Consider the following 19,635-nt stretch of genomic DNA (forward strand, 5'->3'; position numbering starts at 1 on the left):
ACACTGTCAATATCAACAAAATTCCCTATCATGCTGGCATATAGGCTTATAACATGGGTTGACAGTGCTTTTGCTGTCTTCTCCTCTTTTTCTTGTAATTCACGTTGAAAGTACCTTGTATGTACCTTATCGATAGCCTCCTTCGGAGCCTTGTCAACATAGCTCGTACATGACCATTTTTGACATATCCAGGATGACCTGGCCTATATATACCGGTTTGTTCATCTTGACCTCGGTCTTGCCCATCTCAACCCCGAGGAGGTGCTTGCTGAACCTGTTTACACCCTTGAAATTTAGCCTCATGACAAGCTTCGTATACTTGTCCTCATTGGTGACCAGTTGGATGTTGCGGTGATTTCTGATAATCTCCATGGTCTTACCGAATACTGAGAGGTTCATGAGTTTGTAGAAATCCTTCTCAAAGTCATTGTTGGCAGCCGTTCTTAACCTCGTGTTGTGATCAATATAACCCTTCAACCATGCCTTTTGGTTAAAGTGGATGACCCTGCGTACCTTCTTCAATTCAAGCCCATGTTTTATTGCCTCATTTAATGCCCTGGTATGCACCACATATCTACGCTTGTGTTCCAAATTTGGTACCAATTTCTGTACCTTGTGGACTATCTTGCGCTCGGGTAGGAACGGCAGCTCGTTATGCTTATCGTGTAGCTCCTTGGGGTAGTCGATATCAACCTCTAATATGTACCCATGCTTATTGTCCTCAACGAGCTTCCGCCTTTCGGTGAATGCCTCAACATTCCGCAACCATTTGAACCCGTCTGTGGGTAAGTCTTGACGCATGGCATAGCCATATAGGTTGTTCGCATCGAGGTACTGGAGGTAGGAGGATTCAACCCCTGGTTCGTACTGGTCTCCCATTTACTTATTATTGGCTTTGGCATACCGGTGTACGGCTTGCGTAATACCTCTTCTTATACCCTTCTCGAACATGACGAGCATGTCGGGGTCTGTAAGAAGCTCTAGCCTTATACTTGTAATTGTCAGGACTGCCTTCAATGCCAAGCCTGTTGCGGAGTAGAAATGGGCGGGATCAAGCTTGTAACTGTCCAGGCAGACGCCCCGAAATGTCTCGAAGACGTCGGCCAATAGCAGGACGTCTATGGTCAGGTAGATATCATGGTAGTCCTCCATGGTGACGTTATCATCCTTCGGGGTAATGACATCTCATACCTTTTTTACATGGGTGTAGTCCCTGTCGCTTATACCCTTCATATTGAGCTTGCTGTAAAAGGCCTCCTTTGGTGGTAGTTCCAGCTCCTCGAATCGCCACCATCCATCCATGTACTCGTAGGGGTACGCGCCCTTTCTCAGGATCATCTTTATCGATAAATTTGGTCATGGATGGTACGTTTGCCTTTACCTGGTCCTTATGAAGCTGCTTTGTAGTACACGTTGATTCACAATTTTAACACCAAAACTTTGCCATGTATTCAGCGTCTATGCTCTGAAATTCTAGGCAGGTATCTGCACATTGCTTACATTTGTACATGCGGCATTTGTTCCAATGAGGTTGCTTGCCAATTTTCAAGTCCCGAGGTCAAGAATCGACAAACCTGATTTCGATTGTCTTCTACTTCTCGCGGACACCAGAAGATCCCATACCTCCAAGGGGTACCTTGATTTTCACGTTGAAGCTGATATATTTCTCCGTGTTTTCAGCAATACAGCCAATGTTCTGGGTGTCGTACTTCTCGTCAGATAAGCAGGTGAGCATCATACCCCGATAAGTTGTGGAAAATGCCGGGGATGTGGTTGGGTATCTTGTATTTGAAGTTGCATATTGCGTGCGCTGCGTCTCTATACAGACCTGTATAATGGCAGTGGTCCTTGACCTTACGGTTATTCTCATAGTTATCAAAGGGTTTTAGGCAGATGTAGCATTTTGATGCCTCGTCATGTTCCCTTTTTAAGACCTCTGTTAGTTTGGTCATGGGTTGCTGAGGGTAGGTATCATACAGTCTTTTCACCTCATCCTCAAGGTGGTTGATAAAGCGGGTGACACAGTCCTTGCCGCGGTAAACCGTTAGGGGATCCGCTACATCCCCATTGGCAAATGTGCTATAGGTACACCATCCAGATGGTACGTGCTTGCTAAGCTTTTTAGTCTTGGTCTCTCTGGCATCCTCTTGCATTGGTATTAATAAGCTTTCAAAATCGGCTTATACTGCAAAGGGTACCTTAAATTGCATCTGACTATCTCCGTAGAATAACCATTTTTCAGACACCGTTGGCATCGTAATCTTGACCGCAGAGTGATTCTTACAGTAGCCATGGTGCTTATTTCTCCATTCAATTGTCGGAAAAGCCCGTAGATGGTTTAGGCAGAAGTGCATTTTTGCAGTATTTTTTGAGGTCGCAATACCCAGGAGCCTCGATAAACTTTTGATGGCCGTATAGTGGTTATTCTTGCCATCAGTGATGTACAGTAGATTCACCTGCTTGCCACGCACGTTGTACGCCGATAGACGTAAGATATTGATCCTCTTTCCATCTATATAGAGGACGTTTACCGCAATCTCCTTATTGTTATCCTCGAATTTGCCTATGCTCTTAATACTTGTAGGGAACTCTATACCATCCCAATTATAAGGGCCTATGTATGGTTTCATCTGGGAAATTCTGCTTGGGTTCTTTACTATCTCCTCATGATGGAGTGATGCTATAATGGCCCATTTGAATCACTCCTCATCCTCATTTTTCGGATTTATAATGGCCTTCTTGGGGGCTATCCATTTAAGTGCCTGTATAAATGATAAGCCCCTTGTTAGCCTCAATTTGTGGAAGTCTACCTTGAGGTGTAGGATTTGGGATATTGTAAAGGCGCTCCGGGGTAGTGCAAGATTCTCCACACCTGTTTTGATTTGGGTGAACATTCTGTCATCTACATCGTTACCCCGGAATGCCGAGGCCATATTACTATGAAAGACCTTCTCTGCCTCAATGTCGTTAGCCCCTCTATATTTGACGGCTTCTTCCACATAATCCATAGCGACATGTGTACCTTAGCCGACCCCATTTTTTCTGTGCGACCTCGCACATTGGGTCGCACCATCCCGATATATCCGTCAACGTCGGCACCTCATATACCGGGAATTCGGAAACTCCGGAAGGTCCTGTGAAGAGCATGTTTATGCTCCTGGGCGTGAAATCTTGCCCTAGCTGTTCATGTAGATAGTGCTCGTTAGCCTCCTGTTCGACTTCATTATGCAGTGTAGGTCTTGTATTTGCTACCCTGCGATAGATATCCATCACCCTACGTTTGAATTTTGCATAATTACTCATGACCCCTTCTTTTATAGGCTTTGAGACAGCATCAACCAGCCAGTTGTACCATTCCTGCATCTTGGATTTCACGATGGATCGATTTTTCGACATCTCCTGAATCTCAAAAATATACATGGCCTCCGGCGTTGGTAGTAGGGTTACAGGTCTTACAGACTTTCGTTGTCCAACCCTTCTTGATGGCCTCTGTGGTGCGTCCTCTAATAAGCTAATTAATTCAGCTTTACATAGCCTATAATACCCTGTTAATCCACGACCTTTTGCAATATCACATAATTGTTTAACCGTTTGTGATTCCCTTCTCTTTATTTTGTAGAATTTTTGCATTGTCGGAAGATTTCATTCTGCTCAAAAACTAACACAGTTATTTCCCAGGGAATTTCCCTGTATGCGCGTTGATTTTTAGGAAATTGTGGTAGAAATTTTAGGGGGGTCTTTTTCTCTACTTTTGATGACGTCATCAGAATATTAGGTTTTATGTAGACTAATATGGGTTGGTATCAGATGGTGTGGTGACCATTAGGGGATTGTCGTTGACTTTGCTGGGGGTTGCCGTGACGTGCGCACGCGACAGTGCTAGAACATACATTTCTCTATCTCTTCTATCCTCCATTTTTTCACTGATTAAGAACTTTAAAGTTTGTTACAAAGACACAATGGTCAAGATGAAGGCTGGTATTTTTTTCCAACCTCGTATTCATGGCTCGCGCACGAGGGTAGTCTAGTAAACTAAACTCATCATTTTTCCCTTTTTGATATTTTTGATAGAGAAGAGAAAAAAGAGAGTTTAGAATAACCTACCTTGACAGTTAACATTCAAACTGACAACTGATTTCAAAATCAAAAATATTAGCCACTTAAATTTCACAGTATTGTTCTTAAATATTCGCATAATTATTTTGGAAGTCACTTTAAAACATGGCGGATTAAAAACAAACATTGATTAGCTTAAGGTAGCTAGCTAGCTATAGCTGCGACTAAAAGACAAAAAATTCTAGCTTTAGTCAAATAAAATCGCTAGAAATGGCTTAAATACTAAAAAAGAATAATGGAGTTACCGCATAATAATTTTTAATATGTTTGAACATTTAAAAGTATCCCACCAAACTCACATTTATTGAAAAATATCAGTCAACGCACATGCAGCTGCCTGCTTGATCAATCGCCATTTAAAACACCTTTTAAGCGATGACATTTAGATAGAACGTTGTTTACAGTTGCTTGGTTGTCTTTTCTAAACAAGAAGGAATAGTATCTTATTCGTGTTAAGCATGGAAAAAGCATCCACATCTCGAAATCTTGATAGATTATTTTTCCTCACAGCACTCTCCTTCTGTGATTAAAAGTTTGAAAAAAATATACAACTGTATACTGTAATAAGGTTTTAACCACCGCGAGTGAGTGGACTAATGTCTTTAAAGTTCAAGCGGGAAATTTAAGAAAACACATGGAGCGCACATGTACAAAAAACAACACTACGATATAAAAAAACCCTTGTGTCTGGAGTTGAAAGAAGTATGACTTCATGTCGTCTTTGTTTGAAAGAATATAAAAACTGTAAGGAAAGTAGACATCTCTTGTGGCCTATGGAGTTGCAGAGGCTGCACAAAATTGGCTTCCAACTCCTTAATCGTGATATTGATAGTGTTAATAATGACGACAGGAAAAAAAAGAGTGTGTAAATGGATCGGTGTGTGACAAGTGCTATAGAGGAATAGGAGTACTGGAGAAAGCAGAAGAACTCAGATTGAGGTGGAAAAACTGTAGATTTAAACGAAAATGTAAAATTGCTGACGATCAGGTAATTCATGAGCGATTTTTTTGTGTTATTTTTTTCTTTGTATCGTTGATACTATATACACTAGTTTTTTTCATAGAATGCTTCAGAACTAGATTCCTTAAATATCGTAGTTGAAAACGAGTGCAAACAGGAAATGGCAAGAGTTGAGCGTGACAATTTAATGACAGACGTCTCTGTCGATGCTTTAGTCAATTTTAACGACGCGAAATTCTTAGAGAGGATGGAAGAACTTTGCCCAATCCTGTCGGCTGCCATAAGAGGTGTAGTAGCTGGAGGGAAAGGGTAAGATCGATGACTCTCCAAGAGATACGGAGAGCAACAAAATGTTACGAATATGTTCTATACGCTTAATATTTTACAGGGTATATATTGGACAACAAGTGGCGTGTTTCGGAATCCTGTTCAAAGCAAGAGATCATAAAAGCAGAGCCTGTATAGTCTCGCATCGCAATGACCAGCTGTTCATTGCCGCTGGTGCTAAGAAGCGGGCGTTTAAATGGTTCAATGCCCTTGGTGTAACCAATAGTTATCAAACTGCATTGAACAAAAACAAGAAATTAGCCTGTAATTATGACCAAGACGTTAAAGGTTGGAAAAATATGATAGAATCCAATGATCCGGAGAGTGTTGGGTACCAGGTAATACTTTTTTCTCTAGTAATTCAGAAACGTTGCATTTCAAATATAAGCTGCATATATATTGTATGTTGGCAGATTATTGGCGATAATCTAGACTACGAAGTTAACGTCAGACACCAAGGAATCAACAATCCCAATAGGAGTCATCACTGGTTTCATTACATAGCTGTTAAAGATCGCGTGCACCCCTCTCAAGGTCATTTTCAAATTATTTAATTTTATGTCAAATGCAATAAATGGAATTGGCTTAAATTTTATAATTATGTTTGGGTATATCATGATTGATTGATTTAGATCCTAAAAGTTTTGAAGATTACAGGCGTGCAAGTGTTCTACCAGATAACCACACGCTCGTGATGTTGGCAGATAATTTCAAGCACTTGGTAACAAGAACTATCGTATCCTTCATACCAGCGTTTGAATCTTTCAAGAAACATACGCAGAAACATATAGCACATCCATTCGTCGATGAAATGTCGAAAAAATCAGAGGTTGTTAGTCTTGGACTGTTGTTGGAGTCGGAAAACACGGCATCTGGAATTACCAAGATCTTACGTCATATACAGAAAGAATATGTGCCACAAACGATAAACGAAAACGGAAAATTGGAGGTCAGTAAATTCATAACAAAATTATATGTTTGCCTCGCCGCAAGTTCCGATAACAAGCTGGGTCAAATCAACATCCACAGTGGCACTGAGGGCAAGAATAGGTAAATCTTGACAACAGATAGACCGCATTTCACTGATTCTACCAAATGCTTCTCTGAATGGCTTGTCCTCATTGCTCATTGGTGAGGCACCCCTAAGATAAGGATATATAAACATTATAAAGCTATAAAATAAAACTTGGTTCAAAAAATGGAAAACGTTTTCATCTTTTACAGAGAGTGGCAGAAAATGAGCCTGCATCTGCATGTACAGTAAAGTTCATGCTGTTTTGCATTAAACTACACTCTCTTTTCTCTCCCTAAAAACTAAAGATGCATAGAGGAATATCATGGGGTCAGATTTAGTTATATCTAGCATCATATTATGATGGAGGATGTTATTATACAAAACATACATTCTGAAAATGCTTTCTTTGCAGCTTTGGGGCACCAATAATAAAAACACCATACCATGACACTTTGTGTACTTCATCCACAACAAGGCAAACAGCATTGTCCAGTACAAATTTAGATGAGAGAAACTGTCTCCACCTGGCATTATTAAGCCAAGATTCAGGTGTGCCAATCAAAATATTGAAATTGCCAGATATAATATCCCCATAATCATCGCAATCTAGTTTGGAAGCCTTTAATCCTAACGCACTTAACGAATTTGCAGATGAAACTTGATCTTGGATTAAAGAAATAAGAGGAGAAACGACTAAAACAAGTGGTGAAGGTGCTATATTTAACTCCAAACACACACTTGGTAAAAGTTGGTAGATTAAACTTTTACCATAACACGTTGGAAAAATACACAAGGTATCGACTCCATTTAAAATATTTACCACAGCTTCTAATTGTTTGGGTTTAATTGAAAAAGAAAGTGGAACTAAAATGTTTGAGATGACTTTTGAAACATCCGAAACAGTCGCCATGTTCAATGAAATAAATTAAATCCATAATTTTAATCATCAGCCTCACTATAATATAATTAAAAGGGTGTAGCTTTCTTTATTAGTTTAGTTGATACGGCCACGGATCAACAAAATTGTTGCGCAACTGCCCTGCAAAAATTAGCCAATCAGAAAGTAGCAGTTGCATTCCTACGGTAGGTTAGTCCTGTCTCTCTTTTCAGCGATAGCGCGCTAAAAAAAGCAGGGTTAAAAAAGCAGGACAGCGCGAGAGCAGAAAAGAGAGACAGGTATCCTGTCTAGGACGAGGGTTGACGTCGTCCACTTCGTTTCGTACTGAAAACGAGTTTGTGTTGCAAGATTTCAGCTATTGTTAACTATGGATTTTAAGTTTCTTTCAAAATGGATTTACTGTTCTAGTTTCGTATATCATTAAATAAAATGAAAAAAAAACTTTTAGTGTATGAAGCAGTAATAAATATACAGAATTGTAAGTTTTGCAATTATGCCGGGCGATCGCGTGCAGGGAGAAAATGACGGGACCCAGCTTCAGCCAGCCACCGTTTACAGCTGCGATAAATAACAAAGAACAATAACAAAGTAGATATTTCGTCGTCACACAGCCATACTTCATATATATATTTTTATAATATGAAAATATTAACATTTATAATTAGCTTTATCTTTTGATGCAGCATTTTAAAATATATATTGAAATAAACTAAATTGTGTATAATTTTCTTTACTTTATATAGCAAGAAAATATTGTGCAAATCTCTGGTGGAAAAGCATACTATGCTTTTGAAGGTCTTAGCGCCGAAGTTTAAAATGATGGTGGACGTGGGTTAAAACAACACAGCTTTTACATTCGTGTTTTTATTGTCCTAGGAGTTTAGTTATTTCTATTCTGTGTGACCTAAAGCTTGTGTTGTCAGGGGATATTAACATAGCTATATGTTATTGATTTGTAGTTACCTAAAACTATGAACAACAGCTATTAACAAACCAGATATTTTGTGAGACGTCATGGCTAGCATGTATGGTTCAAGCATGTCACTGGATAATAGTAATTTAAAAAGCAGCATGAACTACTCAACATTAAGTTTAATAAATGCAACTAATCCAAGTGGAAGTGCTAAACAGAGTGATTTTAATACAAAAGGTAGCTAGCTTACAGCTATTTTTTATTTTTATTTATTTTGCTTGCTTTGACTTGCTAAAAACAGTATAAGACTTTGCGAGTGAGTCGCGCAACATCGCTTAATTTTGATTACCTGATTTATTTATGTTACTGCAGCCCTGGTTTACCTTACTACACTTTAAATAAGGTAAATAAATAAGGTGGATTACACAATCAAGTTAGCATATATATTACTACAACCCTGGTTTACCCTACTACACTAGAGTCACCAAATAATTGCCGAAGTAACTTCACCAAATAATTGCTGAAGTAACTTCACAATTTTTCAAAATCACTTCGACAGTCCTTTGGCAGAAAAAATCCCGAAAACAATGGGCAAAAGCACTGAAAACCTTTGGCAATTGCCTCGGCAGACTTCGGCACTTTTAAAATGAAAAAAATATAAATATGATGCCAAGCCTTGGCAAGTATTAAACATCAACAAATTCAACTGAGTTAATCCTGATGTTTTTGTTTTTCTAGGGAACGATAATACAACCTTACTTGGTCCATTTTGAACCGCAGGCCGAACTGAATAAAACTATGGGGCCAATATTAAGTTTGTCAACACAGTGCAGTGCATTGGTTGAAGGGATCGTGTTGTCTACCTTCACATCGTTTCAGGGTTTTACAACATTTTCCCTTATAAGAGAATTCGATAGAAACATTGACATTTCCTGGCCACTCTTTTCATTCAGAAATCCATTCCTTACATCGACCTTATGCACGTTTTTCTCGAGTTAACAAAGTTCTTATAGGTTTTAAAAGATTTGTTATGCATAACTGTGAAGTGTGCTAGCTGAAATTTCTTCAACAGCTGATCTCTTTGATGTAAGTTGAGCTCTTTAACATGCTTCAATATTGATTTTGCTGCGCTTGTTGCTGCAATCTTTTCAGCGTCTGTTATTTGCTGGCTTTGACTTTTTTGTTCTGCACGATCTTTACGCGCTCTGGCAGCTGTCAAGTAATAATTCACCTTAGTAAGTTGTGTGATCTTGGGCGTTATTCTTTTTGATTAGTCGAACCTTCAATCCACTTAGATACCAGGCTTCTCGTACCACCATTTAACTTTTGCAATACAGCTCTTCCATTTTCATTCTCGCTATAATATTCTTTACAAATTTTGCAATGGATTGTAAGAACATCGTCGTTTTCATTTGTCACAGCTTCTAGTTCTGGAATGTATCAACGATCAACCTTTGCTTTTTTCACCATGAATTATTTTGTTTGTGTTGTCAATTGGAAAGAAAAAAATATTTAAATTGTTTTACTTTTCATTTTTGTAATGTTCGAAACTGATCATTTGATCACATGAAAGTGACACATAAATAAGGCCTGGTTTCTATTAAGTATGGCATTACACACAAACACAGCATTGAGTAGTGGTATGCTATTTTGAGTTAAAAAGTTCAAGTTGTGTGTATGCTTTTCATATTTTCAAATAATTGCAAAATACTTAAAAATATCATTCAATTATAAGCTGGGGGCATCGAGACTATATGTTTTTTATTTTCGAAGTGGAAAGTGGAAAGTTATTTGTGTCATTGTGGCGATATCTGTTTTGTGAAATCTAGGAGTATGGATAATATAAATATTCATAAAAATGGAAGGCACCCCTTAATTTGTTTAACTAATAAAGTTATTATACAGTGAAGTCATTTTAAGACATTTAAAGACATTACAAATATCAGGATTCATTTGACAGTACAGGCCTTTTCCGGACTGGGTAAGTCCCCTAAACAGCAACCGCCCAATCCATACTCAAATTAATACACACGTAAACCCCCCTACCCAGACCTGGAAATTGGAACAATTATCCATTGTGTTTCTGGATCATCCTACAATATTCTGTCCTAGAAAAAAATGTTATGGTAGAATTTCCTAAAATTTAGATTTTAATTTTCTGGAATTTAGATTTTTAGACAAATTTGTAAAGAGTAATAATTTTATATTTTGTTTAATTTTCTCTTTATACATTTTAAAGTTTAAACTTCTTTTAAAAATACACATAATTGAATGCTCCAGGGAGTATACTGTAAAAAAAGCAATCAATAAATAACCACCTGGTGTTTCATAATGTTTAATGTGTTTACACCTGTCATTCTGTTCAGGAATGCTACTTTATACAAAAACAATACATTGTCAATTACACAACATTTATATTCATGTGGAAAAGTTACCCTCACTTTACATTTTTGTAAATTTTGTTTTGTAATTATTTTTATTTCTGACTTTTAGATTTTGTTTTTTGTCTAACACGAAAGGTGATGATTAACAACAAAGAGTTGATGTCTGCCATACAGGTTTGTTTTTGGTTGCTTTTTCATAATGTTCCACATCTTTGTTGTCAAAGCTATATATAGTTACATTTCTATTCTCTGCTTTCACAGGGTAAATAAAACAGCACATTTCAATTTGTTGTGTTGGGCAAATTCCCATGGATTTTTCCACAGGCTATTTTGATTACTATTTTTATTATTTGCAGTATTTAAATCCTGAGTATACTATTGCTGAGACAGAAGATGACTTATCCCTTTTGGCCGAAGAAAGAAGGAAGTATTATTTCATATGTGAGACATTTCGTGGTGAGCTGTTTAAACTGCTTAGAAAAAAACAATGTCGGATTTGCGCACCACCATTTTTAGTTTACATACATAATCGAAAAAGGTCTATACCACAAACTTCAAGACCTTTATTTAATGGCTCCATGTTTGGGGTGGCAGTCTGCTTTACAGGGTTCGCTACTAAAAGAGATGCTGTTAGTCAATTGGCAGACCTGGTACATTTTATGGGTGGAAGTGTTCGTAAGGATTTCAGTGGGAAGATCACGCATGTGGTTGCTAATCTGGCACAAGGACAAAAATACAAAGTAAGCGTGACAGTTATAACTTTTATTATTACTCAGTGAATTTTGGTATATCTTTATTTTTTCCTGGTTTATTTCTTTTGTATACAGGCTGCTGTAAATCTTGGGAAATATATAATGACCGAAGAATGGGTACTAAATTCATGGGAAAATAGAAATGATGTGTGAGTAGTTTTTCCATGCATTGATGTTTAGTTTTCTTTTAACTACATAAAATTAAGGTATATCATTTGACTAATTTAAATTCGCCAGTTTAAGTTATTTCACATAATGTTACAAAATTATGGTTATGTACTTTTGCCTTTATTTAGAACTTTCAAAGCCACAAAGACAGAATTTGTAAGACAATTGTTCTTTTTAAATATTTGTGCTCCTAAATATATAGGTCTATTTTATTGACTTAATGTTGTTAGGTATATTTGCCAGTGATATGTATTTTCTAAAGTTGTGTGTTATAAGTAAAAGCAAATTTATTTTGGTCAGGTTGAGCAACATCACATGAAACCTTTCCATGGACTGAAACTAAGTTTCTTAGGATTTTCTGAAGAAGAAACTCAGCATATTGAGGAAATGACGTCACAAAATGGTATGTTGTCAATTTTTTAACATTGAAATAACTTTAGTATATATAATGTCATTAGTTTTAGTTTACCAAATGTTACGGGAAGCATTTTAAATTTCAAGAAGTCAAAAGTTGCTTGTTTCATATTTGACCTGTGCAAGTTAAGTCATGACTATTGCTAACTGGTTAGCATATTGAATAGCATATTGAATAACCTATGCAGTAAATACTGGGAGCTACTGTGATGTTGTATTTTAACCCAGCACTGTATCAATCTGCTCTAACCTAATGAAAAAGGAGAAAGTCTCATTCGTTGTTAATTTTTTTTCACTTCAAGAAAATAAAATTTTCTCTTCTTACATTCCGGGAACAGTAGAACTGAGTTTAACTTTTTCTTTGTGTTTAGTGCAGAAAAGACAGGTAGAAAATTAGTTAACCAATTAGATTATTTTATTTCTTGGGAATCGCGCAAAGAGTGTTTACTTTTCGTATGGAAGTGTGTACAATGATATGAAGTGGAAATTGCTAGCAGAAATTTCTTTGTTCTGTTCTTTTCTTGTCTGTTTCTTTTCGCAGAAAACCTTCTTGAATGGAAAAGCAGCCTTTTAATTAATTCTATCAATATTAGCAATTCCAACATGCCAGTTAGTGTTATAACAACACTGCAATAAACACAGTGCCATTTGTTTATCAGGTGGTGAATTTTATCCTGTTGGAACTGAGGACTGCACCCATTTAGTAGTTGAAGATACATACTGTGGTGAATTGCCGCAAGATGCCCTTAAATCTATCAATGTTGTGAAACAAGAGGTAAAAAGATGAGTTTACGTAACAATTGCAGAGTTGACAGTTTTAATTGATTTATTACTTTGACTTGGTTTAGTGGTTTTGGGCCAGTATTCAGCTAGATGCATGTGCAGAAGAATCTATGTATTTCTACATTACGGTAAGTTTATATTACGTCTAGTCAAATACCCTTGTTCTTACTGCAATGTAAAGATTTTTTATCTCTTTTCTATTGCAGGAGGAAGGAACACCTTTGGGTGTAGGGTCGCATCGCTTAAAGAAAAAAAGAAAGCTCCTCAATGCATCTGACCTCAGTGATTTGCTCTCACCTGGATCACCATTTTCTAACAACAAACGTCGAAGCAGAGATGGACGTTTATCTACGATATCCTCAGCCACTTTTGATTCCTCACTTGGCTCACCATTCTCAATATCTACGGCAGACAGTCCTGATGTAAGAGAACAGTTGTTAAAAAAACGTTTAACTGCAAGACACCAAACATGTTTGGAACTTCAACAGACGGAAAGAAACTATGTGGAAATATTGAGAACTGTGATCAAGGTATAATGGAATTTGCCATTTCATGTATAATGCAATATAACAATTGACCACATCAAGCAATTTGTCTTTTGTGAGTTAGTTACTCACAGGTTAAGTAATTTTTTATTTTAGGTTTTCAAAGAACCTTTAGAACAATCCGCCCATCAACGTGGTGGAGCTCTTTTAGCTGCAGAGGAGATTAAAACAATATTTGGACCTATTCCTGACCTGTTAGAAGTGCATGAAAAGCTATTAGTAAGCTTTTGTTTAATACCAATACTCAACGACCTGTACGTTTTTTTACAATATACTAATATTTTCCGATATGTGTTTCTTTTCCTTGTTACATAGTAGCAAACTTGTAACATTTTTTTTGATTAACATGTCAATGAACAAAGGAAATAAATATTGTTAAAGTGTTTATACCGTGTTGACACATTGTAAATAGAAACTTTAGGTTTTTAGCACTTTGTTTGTGTTTATTTGCATTTTTTTGTTTTTGTTTTAGAATGCCATTGATGGGATGTTGAATGTTTGGAATGAAGACCAATTGATTGGAAAAGCTATTGTAGATTGTGTAAGAACAATATTTCCTTCTTTAAGACTTGGTTAAATTCTTTTTCGTATCTCTTCTAATTTAAACGGTTATAGGCTGATGGTATGATTAAAGCATATCCAGGATTTGTCAATTACTTTGAAATAATTAAAGAGACCATAGTGAAGCGTGACAAAGAAAGACCTCGCTTTCACGCTTTTCTCAAGGTAATTATTTTTTTGTCATTTTTGTTTCATGTTGTTTGGCTGTTGGCTTTTTCTAAAGACGTATGTAGAGTGTTGTAAAGATAAGATACATATGTGTTAAGCACCTGAATGGTAACAAAGGAAATTTCCCCCTTAAATTTACCTGTATCTATTATACTTCAGGGAACTTGAAATACAATATATATTATCGTAGACCTTCTTAAGGTCTTGTTTGGATCTTTTATTCTATATGCATCTATAATAATTACAAAAAATATAATATATTTCTCTCTGCAAATCTGCCGTATTACGGCCCTTTTCTCTGCTTTTAAATCTAAAATAACTGATGAAAATTTAAAAGTGTAAAATGTTTCTAACAATATTACGTCACAGCATATTTGTAAATAATCTACTCTATCTTATTTTTAAACGACTATCTACCTTTTCTTATTTTTTCTTTTTTAGATCTGTCTCACTAAACCAGACTGCGGGCGTCAAAGTTTAACGGAACTGTTAATACGTCCAGTACAAAGATTACCTTCATTAAGTCTCCTGTTAAACGGTAATTTTAAATTATCAGTAACCAGATAACGTGAACCGGGAAGCAGTATCAACACACTCTTATCCAAACATATTGTTGTTGTTTTCATTCCTTTTAGCTTATCAGGTTGTTAAGGGTTTAAAATAATTCCCATCTTGTTTAAAGAAGAAGAGTGAAAAAATGTATTATGAACGCATTTTACGCTCTTTCATGTCTATTTTACTGTTTTAAGCTTAAAAATTAGCAAACTCTAAAGAAGCAAATTATAAGAAACGTCATCAAACATGAAAATTCTATCTGGTCTTTGTTATTCAGATATTTTGAAAAAGACGCCCGAAAGTAATCCTGATCATGTTCACTTGAAAGAAGCAGTTGCGGCCATTAAAAATGTGCTGACGTAAGTATTGTGTAACCAGACAAAAAAACGCGTTATTTTTCCAAATTTGTGTGGTAATTATCACTAATTGGAAAATTTTATATTTTGCTAAAACAATATAACTTGTGCTGGAAAACGGACGTTAAACCGAGAATGATGATGATGATGATGAATGTACAAAGGAAATAAATATGTTGTGTTTAAGGATAGAGTTTGTAGGAACAAAACATAGTTCTGACTAAAGGGATAAAAAACTTAATAAACTTTATTTAATAATTATCATCATCTTCCATTTATACCCTTTTCGCGTTGCGTTTGATAAACAAAATATATCAATGACGTTGATTTGTGATCGATACAATTTCTTTCTTGTTGAAACACATCACCTGCTTCTAAAGTTTTGAAAAACGCAGTTAATACTGAACAATCGTTTCTGTATTCGACATGATAAATTTTCTAGTGGCAAACATGGATGAAATGATGCTGTTGTTATTCTTAGTTATATCAATGAAGATAAGCGCAAGACTGAACATCAAGTCCAAATGTTTGAAATTATCCGAGATGTTGATAATTGTCCTGTAAGTTAATTTAACCTTTGTGTGCATAATTACTCCTTGTACATTACACCTTGAAGACTGAAAGAACTATTTTTATGGAAAAACCAGGATAGCTTGTTAGTTTTTTTTGTTTTTAGGCTTACTTTTGTCGTTTTTTAATCTTAGCTTAGTTTTGATCTCATACCTATTGATACTTTTTAATATAAGTGTGTCCAAATTGTTTTTTTTTTGAGTAAGTCGTAGAGTTTTCAGAATAGAGGAAAATGTGTGGTAATAACGTGGGTACAATAATTGTAAGTGGTCTTCTCAATGTCCTCGGAATCTCTTGCGACCGAGAAAAATTCATCAGTCGCACACTTTAATTTTTGTGTACCTTAACTTCTTACGAATTAGGCTTATTTATGTACTTTTTTTATGGTACTATAAACAAGTATATTGCTGACATATTTTGTGTTTAGCCATACATCCTATCATCCCACAGAAGTTTAGTCTCAAAAGCTGACGTGTTTGAAGTGTCGGAGGGACTTGTGACAAAATGCGATCACATCACAATGTTTTTGTTTAACGACAGTATTGAGGTATAATAACTTTTTTTGTTTTGAGATTTTAAAAACACTGCGCCGCAAGTTAAGAAATTTCGCAAAGTTGAGTCTTGAGGGAAGATATGGGAGGAAATTTTTTAAGTAATTCTGCTAGTATTCTAACCCGTGTGTTTACTATAAAACAAACTTTGCTATGAAAAAGTATTTTAAAGTTATTGCATGTGCTTGTGTTGCAGTAGTTGTACTGTTATTTTTTTCTTAACGTCGGTCAAGGCTATAGCGTAAACTGCTGTGGATAGTCTCTTATTACTCTGCGTGCTAATTCCTGTGAAAGCATGGCATTTTTTTGTTTATTTTAGATTGCAAAAAGACGAAATCGCGGGGGAACGAATTCTGTTACATCGAAGAGTCCTGCTATCCAAAACATTCAACGTGGTACCCAGCAAAAAGCGTACAAACATCTGGAATTTTTACAACTAGCCCACCTGAAGTCTGTCGTGGATATCAAAGATGAAAGCGAAGGTATGATAGTAGTGGTGATCTGCGTGTGGTGTCGAACGCGAAAGTTTTCAAATTTAACAAATGAAAAACGCTTTGTAAAAACGTGTTTCTCGCAAGTACAACGAAAGAAGAATTTCAGCGTTCTTGTTTTTTCAAGAGTTTTGGCGATAATTTTTTGCATGTGTATTGCGCCGGCCAGTATTGGCGTAATTTGTTAGCGTTGCAACTGTCAAACCTAATTTCAAACACTTTTTACGTCAAGTAGCAAAAATTAATGCCACGGCGCATCTCCAGTACGCAAAATATTCGCTAGGCTGAGTAATAAAAATTCTAGTGCTTATACTGCTCCGCTAAAGTAGAAACAAAGTCTACTTTCTATCAGCCGAAATTTCCGTTAGCCAATCAAAATACTCGAAATATCCCGCCCAATGGAGGTGAGCTATTCATAAATTAGTTTTTGCGTGTAAGCGTTGTAGCTTATATAGTCAAAGGATGTAATGTCTTATAAACTGAAAAAAATATTATTACTGTCTTATAGAATACAAAGACATGTTTGGTTTGATTTATCTCTTCGAAAACAAGGACAAGCTTAGTATATATAAATTAAACGGTGGTAGTGAGGCCAAGGAAGACTGGATGACTAAGATTGTCAAGTGTTTGAGCGACACGAAATGCACAGCTGATATGGTGAACACTTCATTTCTGGTAGTTTCTTTTGAATAAACGATCTTTTTTATATGTTTAATTTGCTTTTTTTTCTTTTATATTAGGAGAATTTCTTGGTGACGGTTGATGCAACTGAGTTGTCGCTGGATAAGAGTGATCTTCAAGAGACAAAAGATCGCACAGGTTCCCTGTCGAAAGTGTTTAAGTATGTTAATAAATGTTGCTAAAATCCTGAGAACCTTGAATAAAATTGTGAGAACACCTTTTGAATATAGTTCAAATGAAGTTTTCCTTGCTTTTTTGTGCATATATTCAATTGGAGGTTGAGCTGTTTACTTTTACAATGCGCAATCTAAATTTGGATAGCAGCCATGAAATATATTTTTTGATGTGTGTTTTCAGAAAAGCTAAAGGTGGACTGAGTAAGAAGGTGTGTCGTGCTTTTTCTTTGAACAAAACACCTAAACAACAACATCAACAAAACAACAAAGTCGCCAATCCCTGTCTACGTAGAGCATTATCAAGGTAAGACTCGTTTTTAAGTTTATTTCATTTCATTGTTACCGTAGAGAGACTTTCGGTATCGGCGAAAACTAAACACGTTTGCTGAAGTTGATTGCCAACGGGAACAAATTTAATGCTTTGTGAGGTGCTGTTCGAAATAGAAAACTAAAGTTCAAAGCAGCTTTGCTGCTAAAGATGTTACGAGGATACTGCAGATATTGTATTGTCCTGCGTTTCACCCAACAGAAAATAGACTCACTTGTCACAAGAAGTCGAGGGATTTCTGTTGTGAAAATTGCCTTTTGTAAGAATGCTCTAATAATAATAATCTTTACCTCGTTTGTATCTTAGTATCACCCCTGGCAACGATGAATACATCATTCCACACACCCCCAATGCGATTAGCCCTTCTCCAAGTGAATATACAATGATGGATTATTCTGTATGCGATGATAAGGTAGGAATCTACTGTCATATTTCGTAGCATTTCTCACTGAAGACTGATTCCTATTCCTAGAAATTAGTCTGATCGTGGTTGTTAATTACCAACGTTCACACAAGAACTGTGGATAATTTTTATATTAGTCAATCAAATCTTGATTGATTTGTTTCCGTTTTAATTTGAGGTCTTCAACTTTTGTCAGGGCGTTTCTTTCCTTGTTTAACCGCATTTTTTGTTTCCTTTTCAGTGATTGATTATGACATCGCAGAATGAGAATGATTTGTTGGTCAACGCATGTTGTATATTAAGTTATTATAAATATAGACGTAAAATATTAGGAGAGAGAAAGACAGAGGTATCCTTTTCAAAGTAGTTACCACCTGTGACGTCACGTTGAGCAAGAAACACATCTTCACCGATCAATGGTCGGTTTGTTATGGATATGTAAGATGTCGAGCATTGCGTGGTTGATTAATTTGTTAGTATGAAAGACTGCTCGACGAGTAAAGTTTATTATGTATACTTCAGTTTTTATATGATTGTAAAAATATTTCGGATAGTAGTTAAGTAGTTATTTTCATGGTAGGTGATGATTGCGAAAAGTTTACTTGTAATAGTATCTTTTTTCATCGCGTTATCTTATATATAAGTAAGTCATTTGTAAGTCGTTTCATATTTTTTCCTACAAGCGATGTTCACTTTTGAAATAACCGGTAGCAATTATGAAACATCGCGAGAAATAGTCGTGTTTCAAAGTCTAAAAAAGGCATTCATTATTTTAAACGTATTCCTTTTAATGTAAAATCTTTAATTTTTTTAGCATTGTTCTATATAATAACATTGTATATTATAACTTGTTACTTTCTTCATATTTATTTCTTATTTTTTTTTTTTTAAAGTTCAGTGTATGAGGCGGAATGATGTTTCTGTCCAGAGCTACTTTTCGATTCCGTGTATTTATCTGTCTATCTTTTGTTATAATCAATAGAATGACCAAAGAAATATTTCGTATCTTTGTCAGCGTCAACTTAAAATGGACTAACAGAAAATTCTCACAGCTGTTAAAATTTCTAGACCTTACCGCTAGAAATACTTCACCTATTAAGGATACGGTAACCCCCTGAGACACATACTCAGTATATTTAAAATATCTCCTCTGCTCGCTATATTAACCCTAGCAAATATATATATATTAATTCTGAAAGCCGAATAAATTTTCTCTAGAATGATGATATAGTATTTTCATAAAAAAAATCCAAAAAGTAGGAAAAAAATTTATACATAATTTCACCCTTTCAGTTCATTTTGTCGAACACTCCCCTCAGTAAAATTTTTGTTCGTTGAAAAAAATATGATTGCGAAGCTCTTATTCAGCTCTAAAAAACTTTGCTTTTTTTACTCAAAACAACACGTGGCCCCAAAAATATACCATATTTTGTGTTACAATAGCTGTTTTATGACAGATTTATATATTTTTAAGCATGATAGATCAATAACTCGATAATTCCTCACTTTCTGCGTTAGA

The 19,635-nt window shown here is 35.9% G+C and overlaps 3 protein-coding genes across 4 annotated transcripts; 2 read left to right on the forward strand and 1 right to left on the reverse strand.

Moving 5' to 3' along the window:
• The first annotated feature begins 4,299 nt into the window (after positions 1-4,299).
• On the forward strand, positions 4,300-6,458 carry LOC130635974 (uncharacterized). Of its 2 annotated transcripts, XM_057445527.1 has the most exons (3): positions 4,300-5,742; positions 5,818-5,938; positions 6,037-6,458. In XM_057445527.1, exons 1-3 carry the CDS (start codon positions 5,428-5,430, stop codon positions 6,456-6,458), a joined length of 858 nt encoding a protein of 285 aa, XP_057301510.1. In that variant the 5' UTR covers positions 4,300-5,427. The 2 variants fall into 2 exon arrangements, with proteins under 2 accessions (XP_057301510.1, XP_057301509.1); XM_057445526.1 differs by having other exon boundaries at positions 4,300-5,938.
• A 334-nt stretch (positions 6,459-6,792) lies between these two features.
• Positions 6,793-7,329, reverse strand: LOC130636881 (putative ATP-dependent DNA helicase Q1). Its single transcript, XM_057446729.1, has one exon. The coding sequence runs from the start codon at positions 7,327-7,329 to the stop codon at positions 6,793-6,795; it is 537 nt and encodes a 178-aa protein (XP_057302712.1).
• An 816-nt stretch (positions 7,330-8,145) lies between these two features.
• LOC130635973 (protein ECT2-like) lies at positions 8,146-19,112 on the forward strand. Its single transcript, XM_057445525.1, has 22 exons — positions 8,146-8,467; positions 10,724-10,788; positions 10,971-11,354; positions 11,442-11,515; positions 11,663-11,690; positions 11,835-11,937; positions 12,608-12,723; positions 12,797-12,859; positions 12,938-13,261; positions 13,373-13,495; positions 13,749-13,817; positions 13,892-14,002; positions 14,447-14,543; positions 14,838-14,919; positions 15,398-15,476; positions 15,914-16,033; positions 16,357-16,519; positions 17,037-17,185; positions 17,269-17,369; positions 17,567-17,689; positions 18,020-18,125; positions 18,358-19,112. The coding sequence occupies exons 1-22, from the start codon at positions 8,332-8,334 to the stop codon at positions 18,358-18,360; spliced, it is 2,619 nt and encodes an 872-aa protein (XP_057301508.1). The 5' UTR covers positions 8,146-8,331; the 3' UTR covers positions 18,361-19,112.
• The last annotated feature ends 523 nt before the right edge of the window (positions 19,113-19,635 follow it).

Source organism: Hydractinia symbiolongicarpus, chromosome 3, assembly GCF_029227915.1.
Source record: "Hydractinia symbiolongicarpus strain clone_291-10 chromosome 3, HSymV2.1, whole genome shotgun sequence".
NCBI classification, from domain to species: domain Eukaryota; kingdom Metazoa; phylum Cnidaria; class Hydrozoa; order Anthoathecata; family Hydractiniidae; genus Hydractinia; species Hydractinia symbiolongicarpus.